At 42.9% G+C, this 22,897-nt stretch overlaps 1 protein-coding gene across 3 annotated transcripts in view; it reads right to left on the bottom strand.

The window, feature by feature from the left end:
• MECOM (MDS1 and EVI1 complex locus) overlaps window positions 1–22,897 on the bottom strand; it is a 759,237-nt gene that overhangs the window by 428,294 nt on the left and 308,046 nt on the right. For all 3 annotated transcript variants that reach the window (XM_033957747.1, XM_033957746.1, XM_033957745.1), the window contains exon 2: window positions 6,875–7,209. In XM_033957747.1, coding sequence (XP_033813638.1) covers window positions 6,875–7,209 — 335 coding nt within the window. The remainder of the gene's footprint in view (window positions 1–6,874; window positions 7,210–22,897) is intronic.

Genomic DNA, 22,897 nt, shown 5'->3' on the forward strand with positions numbered 1-22,897 from the left:
GGAGATAGCCAGCTATTTTCTATTTTCTCAGGTCTTCTGTTCAGCCATCCTTATCCCCTTCAATCCATTCAAAATCCAGCTGCATGACATATTCCACGAGAGCCGATATACTCACGTTACCCCTCTCCTAAAGTCACTTCATTGGCTCTCTATCCATTTCCGTTTACAATTCAAACTCCTCTTACTGGCCTACAAATGCATTCACTCGGCAACCCCTCATTATCTCTTTTCACTTATCACCTCTATGTTCCCCCACTCAGCTCCACTCAGCCGATAGGTCTGTCCTATCTGTGCCCTTCTCCTCCACTGCGAACTCCAGACTCTTTCCCTTCTGTCTTGCTGCGCCGTATGCCTGGAACAAACTGCCCAAAACTTCCTAAATATAAGCATGAAATCAAGAATCTAAGTCACTGCTTTTGTTTCTTTAAAGATACTGAAAATCCCTTAAGTGCTTGATGTCTTTGTTGGCTAAGGAATGGTCAATTCTTTTGTCCTAAGCCATTGCTGGCCTGGTACTTTTGGGCCGCATAAGACAACTGAACTGCAGAGAAACACTAAAACCCCAGTGACAGACTGTCAGAAATGCTGACCTTTGCCCTTGTCTGATGACCTCTTGTTCGATTTGTACTTTAGCTAGCCCACACCTGATTAGATAATGGTCAGCTTTCAGCCTAGAAAATGAGATAAAATTCTAATTTACGGCTTTTCATTTGAAATGGTCTACAGCACTCCAATCATGACTGGCATTGCCTTGGATGTCCGCCTTGCTTTTGTGATTACGGCTCATTCTATCATGAAGACCTGGGGGTAACAGTAAATATTCTGAAATGCATGGCACAGTGTCTACCAGCAAGTTGATGCAAGATAGGCACAGATCTGCTGTAACATAGTTGCATAGTAAATGACGGCAGATAAAGTCCTGAACGGTCCATCCAGTCTGCCCATTAATTATTCTCGTTGTGATGTGTTTGTATGTAGCTGATTATGTGTGTTTTATTGTAATCCGCTTAGGCATTAAGTAGAGAAGAAATTTTTAAAATAAAAATAAATCTAAAGTGCATGATTAAATTAATTTGCCTCTTCTTTGATATTTCTGGGCCTTAGACTAAAGTCCACCGGGTATTGACCTAGGTTCCAACTGCTGAAGTTGCCATCTAATCAAGCCATTGTGACATCACTGCTGAGGTTGGATCTTAGGCATTGGTTGAATGAGGCATAATGACATCACAATCTCAGCTCTGGAACGTTGCTATTCTTTGGGTTTCTGCCAGGTAACACAGTAACATAATATATGACGGCAGATAAAGACCTGAATGGTCCATCCAGTCTGCCCATTAGTTATTCTCATTAAAAATACATGATTAAATTAACTTGTCTTTTCTTTGATATTTCTGGGCCTTAGACTAAAGTCCACCTGGTATTGACCTAGGTTCCAACTGCTGAAGTTGCCATCTAATCAAGCCATTGTGACATCACTGCTGAGGTTGAATCTTAGGCATTGGTTGAATGAGGCATAATGACATCACAATCTCAGCTCTGGAACGTTGCTACTCTTTGGGTTTCTGCCAGATAACACAGTAACATAATATATGACGGTAATGTAATTTTATCAAAATGTATATCGCTTTGAATCCAGATAAAGCGATTAATCAAATTTTTATTAAACTTGTAAACTTGTAGATAAAGACCTGAATGGTACACCCAGTCTACCTATTAGTTATTCTCATTGTGATGTGTTTGTATGTAGCTGATTACGTGTGTTTTATTGTAATCCGCTTAGGCATTAAGTGGAGAATAAATTTTTAAAATAAAAATAAATCTAAAGTACATGATTAAATTAATTTGCCGCCTCTTTGATATTTCTGGGCCTTAGACTAAAGTCCACCTGGTATTGTCCTAGGTTCCAGCTGCTGAAGATACCATCTAAGTTCACTCCAGCCTATCCAACCATCCCGTTGTTTGCAGGATATCTACCATAAAATCTGGCCAGTAACGTCCTCATCTTCCAAGTTAGTGGAGTTCCCATTGATGCTTTCCTTAGTTCATCCTACACCGAATCACTACTATGATCATATTATATATTTATTTATTTAGGTTCCCCCTCCCCCCCCTTTATCTAGCAGTGCTAGAGGTTTTTAACATGGGCTGGCAAGGTAAATGCTCCAACGCTCATAGGAATTGTATGAGTGTTGGAACCTTTACTGCGTCGGCCACACTAAAACCCTCTAGCATAGCCATAAAAGGGGCCATAAAATAATAATAATAATAACTTTATTTTTCTATACCGCCATAATCTTGCGACCTCTAGGCGGTTCACAGAGAAGAATAGCTGTACAGTCAGCGAATTACAACATACAGATAGAGAAGGGGTCACCGAGCGATCAGTGGTTACATGGTGTAAATTGGCAAGAAGAATGATATACATAGGTTACATATAATATTAACATGTTACATTGAAATGGTTGGAAAAACCAGCGAATAGCAGAATACAAATGAGAAGAAGACATTGAAGAGTCAGAGAATACGGAATACCAAGTACCGTTAATGGGGAAAAAAGTAGAAACACTATGATGAGCGGTAGCTTTGAAAGGGGGGGAGGAAGTCTGGCTTTGGAATGAATTTATTGAACAGAGTGGTCTTTAATTCTCTTCGAAAAGCGCCGTATGTCAAAGACAATTAAAGACCACTCTGTTCAATAAATTTATTCCATAGCCAGACTTCCTCCCCCCCTTTCAAAGCTACCGCTCATCATACTGATTCTACTAGGAAAAGAATGGTCAAGGACTTTTTTCCCCAAAATTATTTACTAATGGGCAGTAAATCCTAATAGTGCTAACCCCTCCCCCCCCCCCAAAGCAGATATAAAAATTGTAGCTGAACTTCCTGATTGCATATAAACATTTCCACCATTTCAGCAGATTTAGGGGAGAAAAATTATCGACGTGGGCTACCGTTAAGACAGGCTGTTTTAGCATAGGTCCCATTCTGTGAGACCTAGCTATTAAAAGCCCGGCTTAACACGTCTCACAGTAGCCCACATTGATAACTGTCCCCTCCTGGTGGGAAGGTCTAATAGTGAGCTTCTCCTTTTTGATGCTCCTAGGATGTGCAGTAAAGGCCAGATTCTATAAATGGCGCCTAACTTGGTAGGCGCCTAGAAAAGCGGCACCTACCGCATGTCATAGAAACATAGAAACATAGAAGATGACGGCAGATAAGGGCCATAGCCCATCAGGTCTGCCCACTCTACTGACCCACCCCCAAGTCTACTATCCTAGGGATCCCACTCCTGGTGACAGGTTCCCTTGGCTTAACCCTCTAAGGCAGGGGTGTCCAATGTCGGTCCTCGAGGGCCGCAGTCCAGCCGGATTTTCAGGATTTCCCCAATGAATATGCATTGAAAACAGTGCATGCACATAGATCTCATGCATATTCATTGGGGAAATCCTGAAAACCCAACTGGATTGCGGCCCTCGAGGACTGACATTGGACACCCCTGCTCTTAGGGATCCCACATGGGCATCCTATTTGCTCTTAAATTCTTGCACGCTGTTTGCCTCGATCACCTGCACCGGGAGCTCGTTCCAAGGATCAACCACTCTCTCGGTGAAAAAATATTTCCTGGTGTCGCCATGAAATTTCCCGCCCCTGAGTTTGAGCGGATGCCCTCTTGTGGCTGAGGGTCCTTTGAGAAAGAGAATCTCTTCTTCCATCTTGATACAGCCATCAAAGTTAGGCTCTGTTTGTAGAATCGTGCCTAGCAGCGCCTAAATCAACTTAGGCACTGGTAGGCGTCAAAATCTTAGGCACTGGAAATCTAATCCAGGGTATTTCTTGGCCTATAATACCGGCTCCTAAGTCAATCCATGCCCAAACTCCACCCCAAATCCATGCCTACTTGCTGGTAAGCACCTTGGTGTAGATGCCTATATCAAAAGGGCAGGCGCCTACCAGCTAATTAATTTTTTTAACCATTTTTTAAATTGGTTTGTAAATGGCACTTTTTCAATTATTAGTAACAATTAAGTCAATTTAAAAAATTAAGTTAGGCGCCTAGATTGGGTAGGCCCATAACGTTGCCATCTTTTATAGAATCATATGCAAGAGTCTGTCAATGTTATGAGAATCTTCATGCGTAAGGATACAACCGGCCAGACAAGCGTCATTCTTTGACATGATTGATCCTTGAAAATTAATAGGAAGTAATTTTTGCTTTTGTTTGGATCTTCTTAGCTTTGCAAACTTGGATTTTCAGCTCTGACAGAAATTAAAACAAAACAAAAAAAAAAAGAGAACGACTGCAGATGGTGGGTGATGAAATACGTGGTTGCTTGTCGACTATCAAGCCGCGTTTTGAGTTAATTTGCACTCAAAAACAAGCCCATCCATCGCCTTGATTAGCAATTCTATTCTATCTACTTTTATTTCACTGTTGTTACAATTACTCATCCACAGCTTAAAGAACTTTAAATAAATAACTCTCAAATTTAATTTTTTCTTGGTTTTGCAATTTTATAATTTCAATTATAATACACCACGAAAAACATTTGTTCCATTTAGTGTGCCAGAACTAAAAAAAAGTTTGAGAGACGCTGCTTTAATAGATTTCAAACTAAACACATTCCTAGACAAGCATTTTAAGGTTTCTTATGTAGAACATAAGAACATAAGATTTGCCGCTGCTGGGTCAGACCACTGGTCCATCGTGCCCAGCAGTCCGCTCATGCGGCAGCCCTTAGGTCAAAGACCAGTGCCCTATTTAAGTCTAGCCTTACCTGCGTATGTTCTGGTTCAGCAGGAACTTATCTAACCTTTTCTTGAATCCCTGGAGGGTGTTTTCCCCTATAACAGCCTCCGGAAGAGCGTTCCAGATTTGTACCACTCTCTGGGTGAAGAAGAACTTCCTTACGTTTGTACGGAATCTATCCCTTTTTAACTTTAGCAAGTGCCCTCTCATTCTCTTCACCGTGGTGAGGGTAAACAATCTCTCTTTCTCTACTAAGTCAATTCCCTTCAATATCTTGAATTTTTTTTTTTTTAATATATAAAAGAAATAGCAACCCAATGAATTCATTAGGAGTCTGTGGCGCGATGGATGTTTCTTTGCGCTTGATGAAACTCAGAGAACATTTCGGGTTTTTTTAGTTTCAATGATTTCTCATTCTGAGTCTGTTGCATGCAAACCCTGCAACAAGGGCAATTAGGAAAATGATGTGTCATGGGTTTAGAGCAAAACATATACCCCCCACCCCACCCCTTTTACAAAACCACAATAGCGGTTTTTAACGCAGGTCGGCACGCTGAATGTTCTGTATTGCTCTGAATGCTCATAGGAACTCTATGAGTGTTGGGAGCAGCACAGAACATTCAGTGCGCCGGCCTGCGCTAAAAACCGCTGTTGCAGTTTTGTAAAAAAAGGGAGGGAGGTTAATATGGAGTCCACTATTATAACCATCTATTTCTACTTATAGTCCACCCTTATTCTTACTCTACTTGTGACTAAATTGGATTATTGCAAAATTGTTCACTCAGGAATCAACCAGGCTTTATTACAAAAATACGCATGCAGGCCTGAAGCACGACCAACACCAAAATATAGGGCACACATTTTTCATGTCATTCACCGTAGTAATCCTGTGCTTATTGTAAAGTCTCTTCCATTAACTGTAGTATATAATGATTGCAAGAGGGTATAACTATGCTGAACATAGTGGCTTTCGAGTCAGGCCTTGGAAAATTCCTGCCCCCTTTTGGTCTGCTTTTCAGGAAATGTGTGAGATATTTTGGCATACAATGGACCTAATAATCAGGTTGATCCATCTACATATGTATTATGCTTGTTCAATAGAGATTTCTTTGAAAAGACAGACTGGCTGGTGGGGGGGGGGGGGAACTCATGGAAAGGTCTAATAATATACACAGATTAGCTAAAGGTGCATATTACTTTATATTTCCTGTAAGTACTCTTGGATAGAAATTTTTCTATTCATTTTTTTTAAAGATTATATGCTATGTTGTATAAAATACTGTAATAAAATTAATTTCTTATATTTTAACAACTATTAGATAATAAAATTATTCTACTTTGTACTACTTGTATGAAATTTCAAACAATTTCAGTATAGACTGTGGGGTCCTTTTTCTAAGAAACGCTAACTGATTTAGAACGCGCTAAACGCGAACGCACCCATTATATTCTATGGACAAGTTAGCATTCAGTGCGCACTAAGTCCCTCTTTTACCATGGTGCGCTAAGCGTTTTATCTAAATCAATGCGCCCGCTAACGCGTCCATGGGATAACATGCCCGCGTTAGCGTTTAGCACGGGTTTAGTGCACACGCTAAAAAGCATAGCGCACTTTTGTAAAAGAGGGGGGGGGGTAAGTCGGTTAGCGCACCTTAGTAAAACGACCCCCATATTGTGGAGTCCTAATTACAAATTTTTTAAAAAAATCACTGAATATGAATTATTGGCACATTTCCCTTGTTTGTAAAGATCCTGTTTGTAGCTTCATTTACTGCATTACCTGTTTAATTTTATAATTAATTCTGCTCTGTAAGAAATAAAATTCCAATTTGCTTTTAAATGTTATGAATTTCTGTCCTTGAATATATATAATATACAGAGCTAAGCTATAAACAGGCAGGGCTTTTCCCCAGACTAAGATGTCTTTATAAAATATATTTCTCTCTGTTAGAGAAATATATTTAAGGTAGAGAAATAGTCATAAATCAGTCCTAATATTTCTACTTTCCTGCACTTACTCAAATTGGTGATTTTAATCAGTACTTACGTTCTTAGGTACCGGCACCAGCTTCTTCTACAACGAACTTCTTAAGAAACGTACACAATGCTAACTTGAACATTTCTTACCTCCCACCCATAACCGGGATCTTTGAGGTATGTTCGCTGCTCTCCTTCGTATGGTCCAAATTTTTCACCAACTTCTATTTTCCGCTTTGTCCATATTCCTAATCCTGCTCCGGGAACGTTTGACTCTCGGAGCTCAAATTCAGGGGGAATGGGAATGTCATCCGGAATGTAGATGGGGGCTTTGTAAGGTGATCCCTCATGGAGTGTGAAGTCATCACTTGAGGTCGCTGGGGAAGATGGTTCTTGAGCACTAAGCAATAAGCTTGCCTCTCGGTCAGAGTCTGGCATGTCCTCCAAATGGATTTCAGGAAAACGATCATACAAGCCATCGACACCTACAAATAAATCAGACATGAATTTTAGGGGCTGCTATGGTCAAGGATTTTCCCAACACACTAAGAACTTGCTCAGTTTATACATTTAGCACAAATAGACCTATGTATTAATCTGTGCTAGGTGCTGAACACAAGTTATAATGCATGTTAAGGGTTAAGGAGGAGTGTGTGGCGCAGTGGTTGAAGCTACAGCCTCAGCACCCTGGGGTTGTGGGTTCAAACCCCGCGCTGCTCCTTGTGACCCTGGGCAAGTCACTCAGTCCTCCATAGCCCCAGGTACGTTAGATAGACTGTGAGGACAGATAAGGAAAAATGCTAGAGTACCTGATTGTAAAAACCGCTTAGATAACCTAATAAACTTAAACTTATATTAAATAGCAGCTAATATCTTAGTCAAGCTGCTAATATGCATTAAATCCTGCATTAAACACTCCTAGTTTCTAAAAACATGCATGCCCAAATGTATGCCTGGTGTGCACATTTCCACAGGCAAGTTATAGAATAAGGGTAGTTGTGTGCACAACTTAATTTAATAATTGGTTGCTAATTGAAGTGAACACCTAATTATTGGCTTGAGTTAATTGGTGCTAATTGGCACCAATTAGCATTTACATATGCAGACTGGATGGACCATTCGGGTCTTTATCGGCCGTCATCTACTATGTTACAACCGATCATAGGGCTAGATTCAATAAGCCCACCGATCATGTCCCGACCACTTTGTGACACCGACCCGATTCACTAACCTTCCTCCCGAGATTATCCGCACCCGATCCAAAGCACGCATGCAAAGGAGGGGGAACGGCATGCAAAGTAGGAAGGGCCTCGATTCACTAAACAAATTCAGGCACACCGACTGGGCTGGCCGATCCAAAAAACAAGTGAATGCTGAGGACCAGTCGCTTGTGCAAAAACACTGCTTTCTGCCCTGCTCCCTGCCCCGATTCTCCTGCAATTCTCAAGCAGCAAGCGCTAGTCTGCAGGAAGGAGGCGCACTTTTCCAGCCTGAATGCTAAATTAGAAGTTTGCAGAAGGGTCGGCTTGCACCCATCAAAAAAAAAAAAAAAAAAAGAGCTACGATAACTAAGGGGAGCTGGGCAATAGTGTTCCGAAAGCAATCCTGCCCTCTGCTGCCCTTCAAGCCTGTGGTTTTAATGTATGTACTGCCTTTTATTGTATTTTATTGAGATTTTTATTGAAAATGTATGTATGTATTGTTTTTAGAACATAAACATAAGAACATAAGAACTGCCATCTCCGGATCAGACCTTCGGTCCATCAAGTCCGGCGATCCACACACGCGGAGGCCCAGCCAGGTATACACTTGGTGTAATTTTAGTCACCCATATCCCTCTATGCCTCTCGTAAGGAGATGTGCATCTAATTTGCTTTTAAATCCTAGAACGGTGGATTCCGCAATAACCTCCTCTGGGAGAGCATTCCAGGTGTCCATCACTCGTTGCGTGAAGCAGAACTTCCTGATATTTGTCCTGGACTTGTCCCCCCCTTAGCTTCAGTCCATGTCCTCTTGTCCGTGTCACATTGGACATTGTAAACAATTGTTTTTCCTGCTCTATTTTGTCGATTCCTTTCAGTGTTTTGAAAGTCTCGATCATATCCCCTCGCAGTCTCCTTTTCTCAAGGGAGAACAATCCCAGCCTCTTAAGTCGTTCCTCGTATTCCAAGTTCTCCATATCTTTTATTAGCTTCATGCTGTGAGCCGCTTAGAACCTCCCCGGCATGGCGGCATATAAATAAATAATAATTATTATTATTATTATAAAGCGGGGCTGCATTACGGCGTGTTCTGTCCCAGAACACGCAGCAGTGCAGCCCCGCTATAAACCCACAGGTTAAAACCACGGGCTCGCAAGTAAAAAAAGAAGAAAAAGTTTACGGAAAGCAAAGTAGTTTTCGGAGAGCAAGCGCATGCGCGGACCATCTACAGGCAAAGAAGATGGTCTGCGTATGCGTCAGGGTCGCTCTTCAGTGATCCGTGTGGTCGGTTTGGGGCGTGCCTCCGATCGTCCTCATTAGCACGCGGAAGCGTTGTGAATCAGGCGTCCAGCCACCTCATGGATCGGATCGGATCCATGAGGTTAGTGAATCTAGGCCAGGGCTGCCCAAGTCCGGTCCTCGAGATCTACTGACAGGACAGGTTTTCTGGATATCTATAATGAATATGCACGAGAGAGATTTGCCTGCACTGCCTTCTTGGTATGCAAATCTCCCTCATGCATGTTCATTGTGGATATCCTGAAAACATGGTCTGCCAGTAGATCTCGAGGACTGGACTTGGGCAGCCCTGATCTAGGCCTTAGTTGCTATTCTATGATTAGTGAAGTTTTTCTTTTCTTGAGGGAAGAAGTATGTTTTTTTTTTTTTGTTTTTTTGGGGGGAAGATGTAAGAGTAATATGTTACTGTTTTTATTTTTGTTTTAATGATGTATTTTTTTTAATGTATTTTATATATCATTTGTATTTTGAAACCCACTTAGGATTTAAGCAGGCTAAAAGCTTTTTAAATAAATAAATAACCCCCACTTTTGCAAAACCGTAATATGGTTTTAGCGCCGGCCGCAGTGGTAACAGCTCTGATACTCATAGAGTTCCTATGAGTGTCAAACCTATAAGTGCCGCGGCCAGCACTAAGAATCACGCTAAAGTTTTTTAAAAGAGGGAGGGGTAAGTTAATAAATAAATAGACATTATGCACATTGGCTCTGATTCTATAAATGGCGCCTAACTTCTAGGCAATGAGGAGCACAATTGTCAATTATCCTCTAGGCACCATTTACAGAATCATGCCCGGTGGTGCCTAAGTGGTCTCGGGCACTGGTAGACATTGAAACATTAGAACATAAGAATTGCCACTGCTGAGTCAGACCAGTGGTCCATCATGCCCAGCAGTCTGCTCACGCGGCGGCCCTCTGGTCGTCTCGAGGTGGAAGATGATATTTTCTCTCTTAAAGGGCCCTCGGCCACAAGAGGGCATCCGCTGAAAATCAGGGGCGGAAAATTTCATGGCGACACCAGGAAGTACTTCTTTACAGAAAGAGTGGTTAACCATTGGAATGAGCTCCCAGTGCAGGTGATCGAGGCCAGCAGCGTGCCAGATTTTAAGAATAAACGGGATGCCCATGTCGGATCTCTAAGAGGGTAGAGTTAAGGGGATGGGTCATGAGAGTATGATCTCTCAGAGGGTTAAGGGGGAGGGTCGATAGAGTGGGCAGACTTAATGGGCTATGGCCCTTTTCTGCCGTCATTTTTCTATGTTTCTATGTTTCTAAATAGGTGTAACAAGTACAATCCTAGCTGCAGGAAGGAGCATTTGTGACTATGAAGACCTGATCACTAGGGGTTCCTTTTACTAAACTGAGTTGGGGCATTAACGCGCGCTGAATTGCCGTGCGCACAAGACCTTAATGCCAGCATTGAGCTGGCATTAGTTCTAGCCGTGTAACATAGAAACATAGAAGATGACGGCAGAAAAGGGCTACAGCCCATCAAGTCTGCCCACTCTGCTTACCCACCCCCTGTCTATGCCCTAATGACCCAATTTCCTTATCTTGACCCTCATAGGGATCCCACATGGGTATCCCATTTATTCTTAAAGTCTGGCATGCTGTCTGCCTCGATCACCTGCACTGGAAGCTTGTTCCAATGATCAACCACTCTCTCTGTGAAGCGTAGCGTGCAGTAATATCCTGCGTGCGCTAAAAACGCTAGGGCACCTTAGTAAAAGGAGCCCCATGATTCAAGCGAATAACTGACTAGGATTGTACTTGTTACACAGATTCATGCAATTATATGATCTCTTCTTGGTCTCTGTTATTTCTGGCTGGTGGTCATTTGACCCTTCATCATGTATTCTGGCCTGACATTGTACCTTTCAAGGCACTAGATGTGCGCCAAGCACATGAAAAAAAATAGCAGATTGTAATAATAATAATTATTATTTTATTTCTGTATACCGCCATACCACATAGTTCTAGGCCAGGGGTCTCAAAGTCCCTCCTTGAGGGCCGCAATCCAGTCGGGTTTTCAGGATTTCCCCAATGAATATGCATGAGATCTATGTGCATGCACTGCTTTCAATGCATATTCATTGGGGAAATCCTGAAAACCCGACTGGATTGCGGCCCTCAAGGAGGGACTTTGAGATCCCTGTTCTAGGCAGTTCACATACAATAAAAATTATTCAATCAGTGAGTAAAATACAATTGATTTAGGAATCAATTTCATCGTCTATTGTTATTTGAGACTTGGGAAGTTAGGCGTTCGGCTAGGAAAATTCGTATATTTATGGAAATTTGGGATCTGTATATTCAGAATCTTTGAACTAAGGTGAGAAGTTTAATTCTTAATGATTTACATTGAAGCTATGCTTATTTATCTAAAATTCCAGTTCTTTACTTTTATTATTCTTTATTTTTATCAACTTTCATTGGGTTTGGGGGCTTTAATATGATTCTTTCAATAAAAAGTTATAAACTAAATTTGGGGGGAGGATGGGGGAGAGGTCAATAGGGAAAAGGGAAGGGGATAGGAATTAAGGGGATGGTATTGAGAGATGTAATGGGTATTTTGCAAATATATTTTGAAGAAATGAAAGATATTTGATGGAAATTAATATGATGAATTTTAATGTAATGACTATTTTATTGTATTATATTATTGTATATTTACTGATTTCTTCAATAAAAATGTTATAAATATATAAAAATGCATTAAAATCAACTAAAAACACACTATAAGAACAATATACTATTTACCCATCAGGATTCTAAAACATCACGGTACAGGGATTGGGATTGGACGGATTCCTGAAGGATAAAGGGATCATGGGATACTGAGGGAGGAGCTGGGATGTAACACAAGTATAGAAAGCTAACCAGGTAATGAGTAGAAACCAAACCAGGTCGTGCATGTGCAAGACCGGAGGGTTAGGACTTCGATAGGAAGACAGGACTTAAATGAGAAACCAAGGTGGCAAGGGAGCCCCTTCTGGTGATACAGACAGGTCATGACCTGTTTGGGCCGCCGCGGGAGCGGACTGCTGGGCAGGATGGACCTGTGGTCTGACCCGGCAGAGGCACTGCTTATGTTCTTATGTTCTTATCAGTTTACAAATTTATCAAACAAATCAGTTTTTAGCAGTTTCCTAAAAGACATATATGAATGGGCCTGAGAAATGATGGTACTTAACCATATGTTCATAATAGCTAAGTCTGTTATTGTCCCGCGAGGAACGTGACACTGTTGTCGAAACTTGGATCCTAGTCAGGACTATATTTATTTTACATATCAAGGACTTGGTTTTGGACTTTTGGACAACTGCTATTAAAAGTATATGCAACTGAAAGTCGGTTCAGACATCTCCATGTGCCTCTCGTTTTCTTGTTCTTATGTTATGTTTACAGCACATTTTTCGACCCTAGGAAATGACTTCAGAAGGAGAGCGGAGGCCGGAGCGAGCCGCAGGTTGGAGATGCTGCTCACACCAGCGAAGAGTTAATGTTTCATGTTTATTAAAATTTGATGCAAATGCTTATAACATCGTTTCAAAGCGAATTACAAATATAAAAAGGGGTAACAGCAACATTAGCACACATACGTTAACAAAAAGAGACAGACTTACAGACAACAATGGGAGAGGGGGGGTGGAAGTCCAAAATTATAGAAAAAGATAAAAGGATCACATGATAGGGAGGGGCTAAAATCAGAAGCAAACATGTTTTAAAAAAACAGAAAATCTACAAAAATAAATTCGATTGATGAATTTTAGGGCTCCTTTTACTAAGCTGCGGTAGCATTTTTAGCGCACGCAGAATATTAGCGCGTGCTAGCCCCGCGCTACACGGCTAGAACTAACGCCAGCTCAATGGTGGCGTTAGCGTCCAGCGTGCACGGCAATGTAGCGTGCGATAAAACCGCTAGTACAGCTTAGTAAAAGCAGCCCTTAATGTTCGAAAGCATCTTTACAAAGAAATGTTTTCTAGAGCAGCTTCTCCTCTACTATCTCCGGGCAAAGAATTCCATGATTGAGGCGCAGCTACTAAAAATATTTCTGCTCGTCTCGTGCCGATAACTTTAAGAGATGGTAGTGAGAAAAGGTCTCGGTCAGAGGACCGCAGAGTTCTGGATGGAGTATAAGGGATCAGTAACCTGTCCAGAAAAGTAGGCAGGTTAGATTGGCAGATCTTAAATGAGAGTAATGCTATTTTATAGGTAATCCAGTGGGATATTGGCACCCAATGAGCATTTTTTTTTAAAAGAGATGTTAAAGAGGTACGGGGGGGGGGACAGAGAGGAGGCGAGGTGCCGGCTCCCCCACCAAGATAGCGCCCGGGGCGGTCTGTCACTGGGTGCACCTTTTATAGAATCACTCTTCCTGCACTCTCACCCTAACTTTGAGCCCCAGACTTATACCCGCTGAAGACTGGTGTAAATGCATGTTGTCCAAGTTGGGCATTGGCGTAGTGAGGGTGAGAGGCGCCCCTCCCCGCCCTCATCTCTGCCCCCCCCCCGCTTCTTCCCTGATCCCCCCTGCCACATGTACCTTTCCCCCTTCCCTCCCCCCGTTCTTCTAGTTGAAGTTGTTGCTTATGGCAGTCAGCTCTCCCTCTGATGTCACTTCCTTTGCGTGGCACCCGGAAGTGACGTCAGCGGGAGAGCCGACGGGGGTCGTGAGGAGCGCATTGTTGACCGCCGCAAGCAACAACTTCAACTAGAGGTGCGGGGGAAGGGAAGGGGCTCGCACGTGGCAAAGGGGACGAGTAGGAAGAGGCGGGGCAGAAAGGAGGAGGGGGGGCCGGTGCCCCCTCAACATGGCGCCCAGGGCAGCCACCCCTTCGCCCCTCCCCCTTATTCTGAAACATTATTCTGTAACAGTGTGCACAACTTTTCAGATTATTCCTGATATACCGATGTCCCACTCATGGTGACTCCTCCTTCCGAACTGCAAACTATGGGATTTGGGCACAAAGCATTATAGAAGTCAATTAAGTTGCGCTTGCATCTCAGGATCATGCCTAAATCTGGATGCCATTCAGTGGCACAGCGAGAAGGGATGGCACCCAGTATGGAGGCACCTGGGCCTCCCCCCTTCCCCAGTGGAGGAATATCTTTTAAATTCATTCTCCTCCCTCCCGTACCTCTTCTAGTTGTCATCAGAGTGAGCAGGATCTCTTACTTGCTACCCAAGCCAGCTGCAAGCCCTATGATGCCACTTCCTGGTCCCATGAACAGGAAGTGGCATCAGAGAGTGAGAGAGAGCTGAGGCCAGTGCGAGAAGCAGAGGGAGACCCTTCTCGCTTCGGGTGACAACCAGTATGGGTGGGGGGGGAATGCATTTAAGAGACCCCTCCATGCTTGGGAGGGAGGAGAGATGCCAGTTCTGCCTTATTCTGACACAATATATAGAATTCAGGAGATGCAGTGTATTATCTATGGATGTTATCACATTTTCCTGCGTTTCTATCAAATGAACCCAGGGGAAAGATGACTGTCAGAAGGTTTGAAGGTACTGGACAAAGTCAAGAGCTCTTACACCAGGGGAGGAAACCTTAGTCCTCGAAAGCCACAACCCAGTTGGCTTTTCAGGATTTCCCCAATGACTATGTATGAGATTGATTTGCATGCAGTGCGTTCATTGTATGTAAATAGATCTCATGCATATTCATTGGGGAAACCCCGAAAAACTTACTGGGTTGTAGCCCTCGAGGCCCAAGGGTGCCCCCCACCTGTCTTAGCCAAACCATGCCTTAGCAAATAGAAATGGCCTGAGTTAGAACTCAAGAATGCAATACATAATTAATTAATTAATAAAGGGTCTAAAAACACATTTAGCACTTTTTTTTACATGATAGCCAGGGCAACAGACACTTCCCGACTATCAATGCCAATTTCTGAAGCATGGAACCATCCACAAGATTGCTGACCTGTCTTTCAGACCACACCCCCTTATGCTTCCAATACTAATTACTATTCATGAGCTCATTTACATCTCTTTACTCCCAGCACTTGCTGGAATGCTATTACAGCTAATCATGATAAACTCCTCTGGAATTAATAGACGCATAGCATACAACCGCAGGAGAATTTCTGTTATCATTTATCACTAGTGTCTACTTATTATAAATCGTTGCCATCATTTTAAACTCTAACAAGATCTTTAAGTATGAATAACATGAGCACATTCAGAAATCATCTCATCCAGTGAATTATTTAAATATACACATGGCAAAAGGCATCAAAATATGCTTTTTCTCTGATAATGGTCCTACAGCATCCAAAAGTATAAACCAAAGTCCTTCTCAAGCCCCATTTATAGAGAGGATTTTTTTTTTTTCCATTTCTATCAAACAGACACTCCTGCGAGGCTGTGCGACACAACTAATTTACATGCGGTTTCTCGAAAATCTGGCTGCCACTGTGCAACAACCATACAGCATGGTTTAATAACCATGTAATTAGCAGTCATATTAAAATAAACATGATAACATATCTACAGTTCAATGTTCTCTCTGTACGTTTATAAATTTCTACTATTGAGTTGCTGAAGGGTAATAGATTACACTTCCCCCTCCGTATTCGCGGTTTCATTAACCGCGGTTTTTCGTTTGCAGGCTCCGCCCCCAAGTTTACGGCACAGGAAATCGCTGCTCCCAGCATTGTACAGGGAAAAATCGATCCTCTCAGCGTTCTGTAGGGTTGCCTTGAGGCTTTGCAAATGATTTTAGGTCTGGTAAAAGGCATTACTCGTTGCAGCTACTGGCCGAGGTGTGTAAACTGACAGTGTCGGTGAGCTTGGATTCCCTCGTACTTGCCTTCCTGGCCCTGCTTTTCTAAAAGGCTTTCTTGTGTGTTGGTGAAGAAAGCGGGTGGGCAAACGTTCGCTTGTTACCGAATGATACATGCATTGGCCATCATTGTCGGCTTCTAAATCGGGTCAGGAAAAGCAAAGTGAATTGATTATTATCTGTTGATAATGGTGAGGGTTCATTGTCAGATCTCTCAGGGAGCAGGAAATTGCTGCTCCCAGTGATGCACAGAGAAAATGAGGTTATTCGCGGTTTTGTGTCTTATCTAGGATTTTCTACAGGAAAACTGCAAATAGCATACAAAAAGTTATTTGCAGTTTTTCTGTATTCGCTGCCATGCTGTTCCCTTATCACCATGAATACAGAGGGGGAAGTGTACTTTCCTTCAGACAATTCTACAATAACTTCTGAAAATACCAGGTGACAAAAAACCTGCTTCTTCCTCATACAGAGGTAAAATTGTCTGTTAATGCTTCTCATGCTACATCACTATCCAAGGTCAGCAGAACACCTTTTTGTTTAGGGGTGCCCTAACTTTATCCCAGCTTTGCCACCAAGCCTTCCCTACAATCCCATAGTCCTTCCCCCTCAGTGTCCAGCATCTCTGTCCTTCCCTTCCTTTCAACCCCCTAGCACTCCCCCTCCCAACCATGGTCTTCAGCATCTCTTTCTTCCATCTCTTCCCTTCCCCTCCATGATACCCATAATTTCTTTCTTCCTACCTTCCATCCCCTCCCCCCATGGCATTTAGCATCAGCCTTTTTCCCTTGTTCCTTACCCCCTCTCTCTACCCATGGTGTCCAGCATTCCCAGCCTCCAATCATCATCTCTCCTAAAATAGCTAAATTGGGAGCATATCAAGCTTTCCCTCTCCTTCGCCCTCTTATTTGCCTTCCTTGATAATACTTGAAAGTTGAAACAACCTATGCGTGGGCATCGTTTTGCATCTCTGGAAGAGCTTTCTTCCGCCGTTACCCGAGACATTCAGCAACTGAACAAAAACAGTGTCTTGGATGGAATAATGAAGCTTTCCGGACACTGGGACTCAGTCATTGCAAAGCAGGGAGACTATATTGAAGGATTGTAAAGAAATACTTGAAAAAAATAAAACATGTAAATTAAAAAAAAAAAAAATAGTGTGCATTATTTATGAAATGACCCTCATCTAATCTAATCCTTAGGTTTGTATACCGCATCATCTCCACGTTCGTAGAGCTCGACGCGGTTTACAGTAGGAGAAATAGGAAGGAACTACAACAGAGGGTTAGAGGTAGAAGTGTGAAGAAAATTTAGAGGACTTGGGATGCCAAGATATAAGAGTTTCCTTGATTCCTAAGTTGGAGGGAGACTTACATTTTTTGAGAAAAGCCAGGTTTTCAGATGTTTGCGGAAAACTTGGAGAGAGCTCAAGTTCTGAAGAGGGGAGGTACGGTTGTTCCAGAGCTCAGTGATTTTGAAGTGGAGGGAGGTCCCTAGCTTTCCTGTGTGGGAAATGCCTTTTAGCGAGGGGAAGGATAGTTTTAATTTGTGGGAGGATCTGGCGGTATTAGGGTTTGAGGAATTCCAAGAAATATTTCCATTTCTAGCAGTGAGTCAGATTTCAGCTCTCATTTTCAGCACTAGACGGCTGCTTAAGGGGTCCTTTTACCAAACTTGTGCTATTAAATGGGCCAAATTCAGCCTTTTTTCAGTTATTTCATTTTCTGGCTGTGTGCTAATATTTGCATCAGAACGTGGCCTATTTAGGAGGCGCTAAGGTCTCCTGCATTCTCAGTATTATTTTTTTGGCACATGTTAGTGCCAGCACACCCCCTCCAACAAACAAATAAATGGATACTGCATGGTTAGCATGTGCTAATGGGGGGGGGGGGGATGGGGTTTGATATACTGCCTTTTTGTGGTTGCACTCAAAGCAGTTTACATATTATATACAGGGCAGGATTAACCAATAGGCCAAGTAGGTACGTGCCAAGGGCCCGAAATTGTCAGGGGGGCCTGATGAAGGAGGGCATCAACATTGTTTTTTCCAAACGGCGATGGGCCCCTCCAGCATCGATTGGCAACGTGGTCCCCTCCGATCGGCAATGCGCCCCTCCCCCCCAATCGGCAACGCTGCCTTCCCCCCCCCCATCGACGGAAAGTAAGACAAGGAAGCAACACAGGTAAGAAAGGCAACAGGAACTGTAATTGTGCAAGCGGTGCTGTTTGCCCAAAGCTTCCCTCTGACTCAGCTTCCTGTTTCCACCTGGGCGCACAGTGGGGTGGGGTGGGGCAGGGGGGACCCAGTGTACCTGTGTGCTGAGGGGCCCTCGACAAATTAATCCTGCCCTGATTATATACAGGTATTTATTTTGCACCTGGGGCAACAGAGAGTTACGTGACTTCTCCAGAGTCATAAGGAACTGAACAGGGAATCGAACCCAGTTCCCCTGGGTTGTAGACCATTTAACTAACCATTAGGCAATTCCTGCCGAATGGTTAGGCCCTAAAGTGTTATTTCATTGGCAAGTAGCCTTCCTGGCCCAATATTTGGTCAGTTAATTTATAGAATAGCACTTAAGTGCACTTGCACACATAACTACAGATTAGTACCAATTAACTCCACTTAAGAGATATTATTGGTAGTTAATTTCAATCGTATTGTTTATTCAATTTTCTATACAGTTCTCCCAAGGGAACTTAGAGCAGTTTACATGAATTTATTCAGATACTCAAGCATTAAGTGACTTGCGCAGGGTCACAAGAAGCAGCTTGGGTTTGAACCCACAACCTCAGGGTGCTAAGGCTGTAGTTTTAACCACTCTGCTATGTTGTCAGACGTGGTATGGTAAAAACATAGCACGGCAAACCTTGGTAGTTAATGTCAATTAGTGCCTAATTTAACAACTGGCACTCTTCTATAAATTGCATGTTAGTCTGAAATTTGGGCCCCCAACTTTATAGACTCTAGGGGGCTCATAATCGAAAGAGAAATACGTCCAGAAACCGGCCTAAGTCGGCACTTGGATGAACATTTCTCAAAAACGTCCAAGTGCTGATACTAAAAACGGGTTTTGGACGTATTTCTAAACGATCTAGGCCTTCATAGTGCCGCTGAACGACCAAAGCTAAACGGGGCGTTTCGGGAGGAGTGTCGAGGGCGGGAATTGGGCGGGACGTGGGCCGGCTTAGACTTAGTCGTACAGCATGTATAACCGAAAGTTATACAGCCCACAATCGACGGAACTTGGACCATGTAAAACATGGTCTAAGTCACAAAAACCCATCTAAACTCACCAGATAAGCACTGAAAACACATAATACAGACTCCCACACACTACCCCAGTGATCACCGACCCCCCTCCCACCCCCATAAAAATATTAATCACATCTTTAAAAATTCAGCCTCCAGACCATCATCACATGGCCGCCTGGCATAGGAAAGCCTAGTCGTCCAGCATAGAGGCAGCTTAAGTCATTTTGGGGGTGGGTTAGGGACTCATGGACAGGAGGACCCATGCCCATAAGCCCCTGTAATCACTGCATTGATACTTAAACATGTGCACTCACCTATACACCCCCAAAACACTTTTTTACTGGCATATAAGTGGCTCCTGCAGCCATAAGGGCTATTGGGGTGGTAGATAAGTGGGTCTAGGGGATTCTGGAGGTGGTTTGGGGGGCTCACCATGACCTATAAGGGAGTTGTAGGGAGGAGAAGACATGGCACCCTTTTTGTGAAGTTCAAAGCAGTGCCCTGTAAGGTACTCCACTATTTAGGTGCCATGTCTGTGTGTGCAGTCCATCACTTTGCAGAACCCTCCCACGTCCAACAGGGCTTGTTCTAGGCGTTTTGGACTTGGACGAAAATTTGGACGAAAATGTGGTATACAGATGGACGATTTAGTCACTTGGACGATCAGATCGGCAGGACGTATAGTTAGACGATTTTCGAAACGAAAAAAAAGTTGGACATATTTTTCGAACATGTGTCTTAAGCTGTTTTTTACTTTGGACGACTTGCGAGTTGGACGTAAACTGACTTAGATGTCCCTTTCGATTATGCCCCTCTAGGGCTTTGTGTGTGTGTATATATCTGCCCTAGCTAGCTGGTTGCTTCTTGCGGCTTGGGAGAAGAGCCAGGCTTGAGTTAGCCTGAACCAGTATGGCAATTCTTAGGTGCTTATGTTCTTTTAGGTACAGAATGGAAAGTCCTAAGACATTGAAGGACCAGATATGTCTCTATCAGCATTATTGACTACCACGAGAATTGCAAACTGTTATGCCCATCCAGGTAGAGCCTCTATTGCATGCAAATCTAACTCATGAATATTCACAGGTTTAAAACAAATGCTAGGAAGTTCTTTTTTACCCAGAGGGTGGTGGACACATGGAACGCGCTTCCAGAGAATGTGATAGGCCAGAACTCTGTACAGGGGTTCAAGGAGGGTTTGGATAGGTTCCTGGAGGATAAGGAGATAGAGGGGTACAGATATAACTAGAGGTAGTTTATAGAAATAGGCAGAAACCACTTCACAGGTCACGGACCTGATGGGCCGCCGCGGGAGCGGACCGCTGGGCGAGATGGACCTCGGTCTGACCCAGTGGAGGCAACTTCTTATGTTCTTATGTTCTTATATCCTGAAAACCTGACTAGCTGGGGTTCCTCCAGGACATAAAATCTGTGCCCTCTAAAATGTAGATGCCACAATTTGTCAAACATATGAGGACAAGCAAGTTCTGTGTAACCAATGCAAATATTTCAGTTACTACAGCCTGTGCATAAAAAGTTGCAAAATTGGAACAGGTCTGCAGAACCTCCATGTGCTTGCACACTGCCTGTTAATGAAAACAGAAAACAATTACAACTTCTTTAAAAGCGAAGGGCTGGCAGATGGATCAGATATCCCAAGTTTTATGTATTTCCTTCTATTATGTTCCTTGTACTTCCAGTGAAAACAAAAATGAATTTCAAAGGAAACCGGCAGTAGAGGTTAGAAGAGGGTGGATACAGGACCTTGTATGTTCTCACCAACTATGATTCCGACAAGAATAATTATACATAAGTGCACCTAAGGAGCAGCCCTGAGCCAAAACCAACCAACCAACTGGGCTCCTAGCCTATTGCAGACCCCCTCCCAGCCAAGAACAAAACAAAACTGTGGAGGCGACGATCTCGGCAAGCAGTTTATCGTGAAAAGTATTCACGGATAAAAGCGATGCGTGCACTTGACAAATCCAATAATACACAGTATCAAATCTGTGGTGTGGGCCCGACACGGTCCATGTTTTGGGGGTCCGTTATGTCAAAAGACCCACAAAAAATAGAAATGCTTGAAGGCATCCACATTTGTAATAAAGCGCTATTTTAGTGTTTTATTGATTTTCGTTAACACATTTCAAACTTTCTTCATGAGGCATGTCATCAAGTTGTGCTAAATAAATTTCAAATATTGACTTTGGGTACTTTTTTTTTATACAAATCTTTATTGATTTTCCATTACTAACAAAAAGTGCAAGACAATATTCATTTGACTTTGGGTACTTAATGGAAATATTTTCCTATCATCGTAATCCCAAGTATCACAATCAAAGCTTCCTAATGCGTTCAGACGCCAACTTTGCTTCCACCCAAGAGTTTATTTTCGACGCACTGAAATAGCTAAATTGGGAGCATATCAAGCTTTCCCTCTCCTTCTCCCTCTTATTTGCCTTCCTTGATAATACTTGAAAGTGGAAAATTGACCCAGCTGGGGGTAACCTCCATTGAATGTCACTGCCATGCCAACGTGCGAGACAGGAGGAAGAGGGACAGCAGCAAAGACTGGGATTTCAGTTCTCTTCTTTCCTGACACACAGTGGAAAATAACTGGTAGTTTTTTCATTCCTTTTATGTAGAGTGTACTTATGTTTGCGTCCCATCAAGAATATGAGTGTTACTGGTAAGCGGTATGTCAAATTCCAGTAAGGAATGAGCAAAGAAGAAAAAGGAAGTTCAGGAATCTACAGGGCTGTTACACTTTAAGGAGCCCTATTATTAAACTGCATGTGCTAACATGATTAATCTAATCTAATCTAATCCTTAGGTTTGTATACCGCATCATCTCCACGTTCGTAGAGCTCGACGCGGTTTACAGTAGGAGAAATAGGAAGGAACTACAACAGAGGGTTAGAGGTAGAAGTGTGAAGAAAATTTAGAGGGCTTGGGATGCCAAGATATGAGTTTCCTTGATTCCTAAGTTGGAGGGAGACTTACATTTTTTGAGAAAAGCCAGGTTTTCAGATGTGTGCGGAATACTTGGAGAGAGCTCAAGTTCCGAAGAGGGGAGGTAAGGTTGTTCCAGAGCTCAGTGATTTTGAAGTGGAGGGAGGTCCCTAGCTTTCCTGTGTGGGAAATGCCTTTTAGCGAGGGGAAGGATAGTTTTAATTTGTGGGAGGATCTGGTGGTATTAGGGTTTGAGGAATTCCAAGAAAGAGGGATAAAGGGAGGGAGGATACCATATAGGATTTTGAAAGTTAAACAGGCGCATTTATAGTGGACCCTGGCGATTATCGGAAGCCAGTGGAGCTTGGCCAGGAGCGGGGAAAATGGCCTAATGCAAGACACAGTAATGCATATTGGGTTAGTTTTGCCATTTGAATGCATTAACTGTAAAGCATATATTTATATTGGGGGAGGGGGTGTCAGGGCAGAGAATGGGCATGAACTTAAGAATAGCCTTAAGGGGTCAGACCAATGGTCTATCAAGCCCAGTAGCTCGTTCTCACGGTGGCCAATCCAGGTCCCTAGTACCTGGCCAAAACCCAAGGAGTAGGAACATTCCATTATCTCAGAGTACACAAGATTCCGGAATCCCAAATAGTAGCAACATTCCATGCGGAAT

The sequence above is a fragment of the Geotrypetes seraphini genome, chromosome 9 (assembly GCF_902459505.1).
Source record: "Geotrypetes seraphini chromosome 9, aGeoSer1.1, whole genome shotgun sequence".
In the NCBI taxonomy this organism is placed as follows: domain Eukaryota; kingdom Metazoa; phylum Chordata; class Amphibia; order Gymnophiona; family Dermophiidae; genus Geotrypetes; species Geotrypetes seraphini.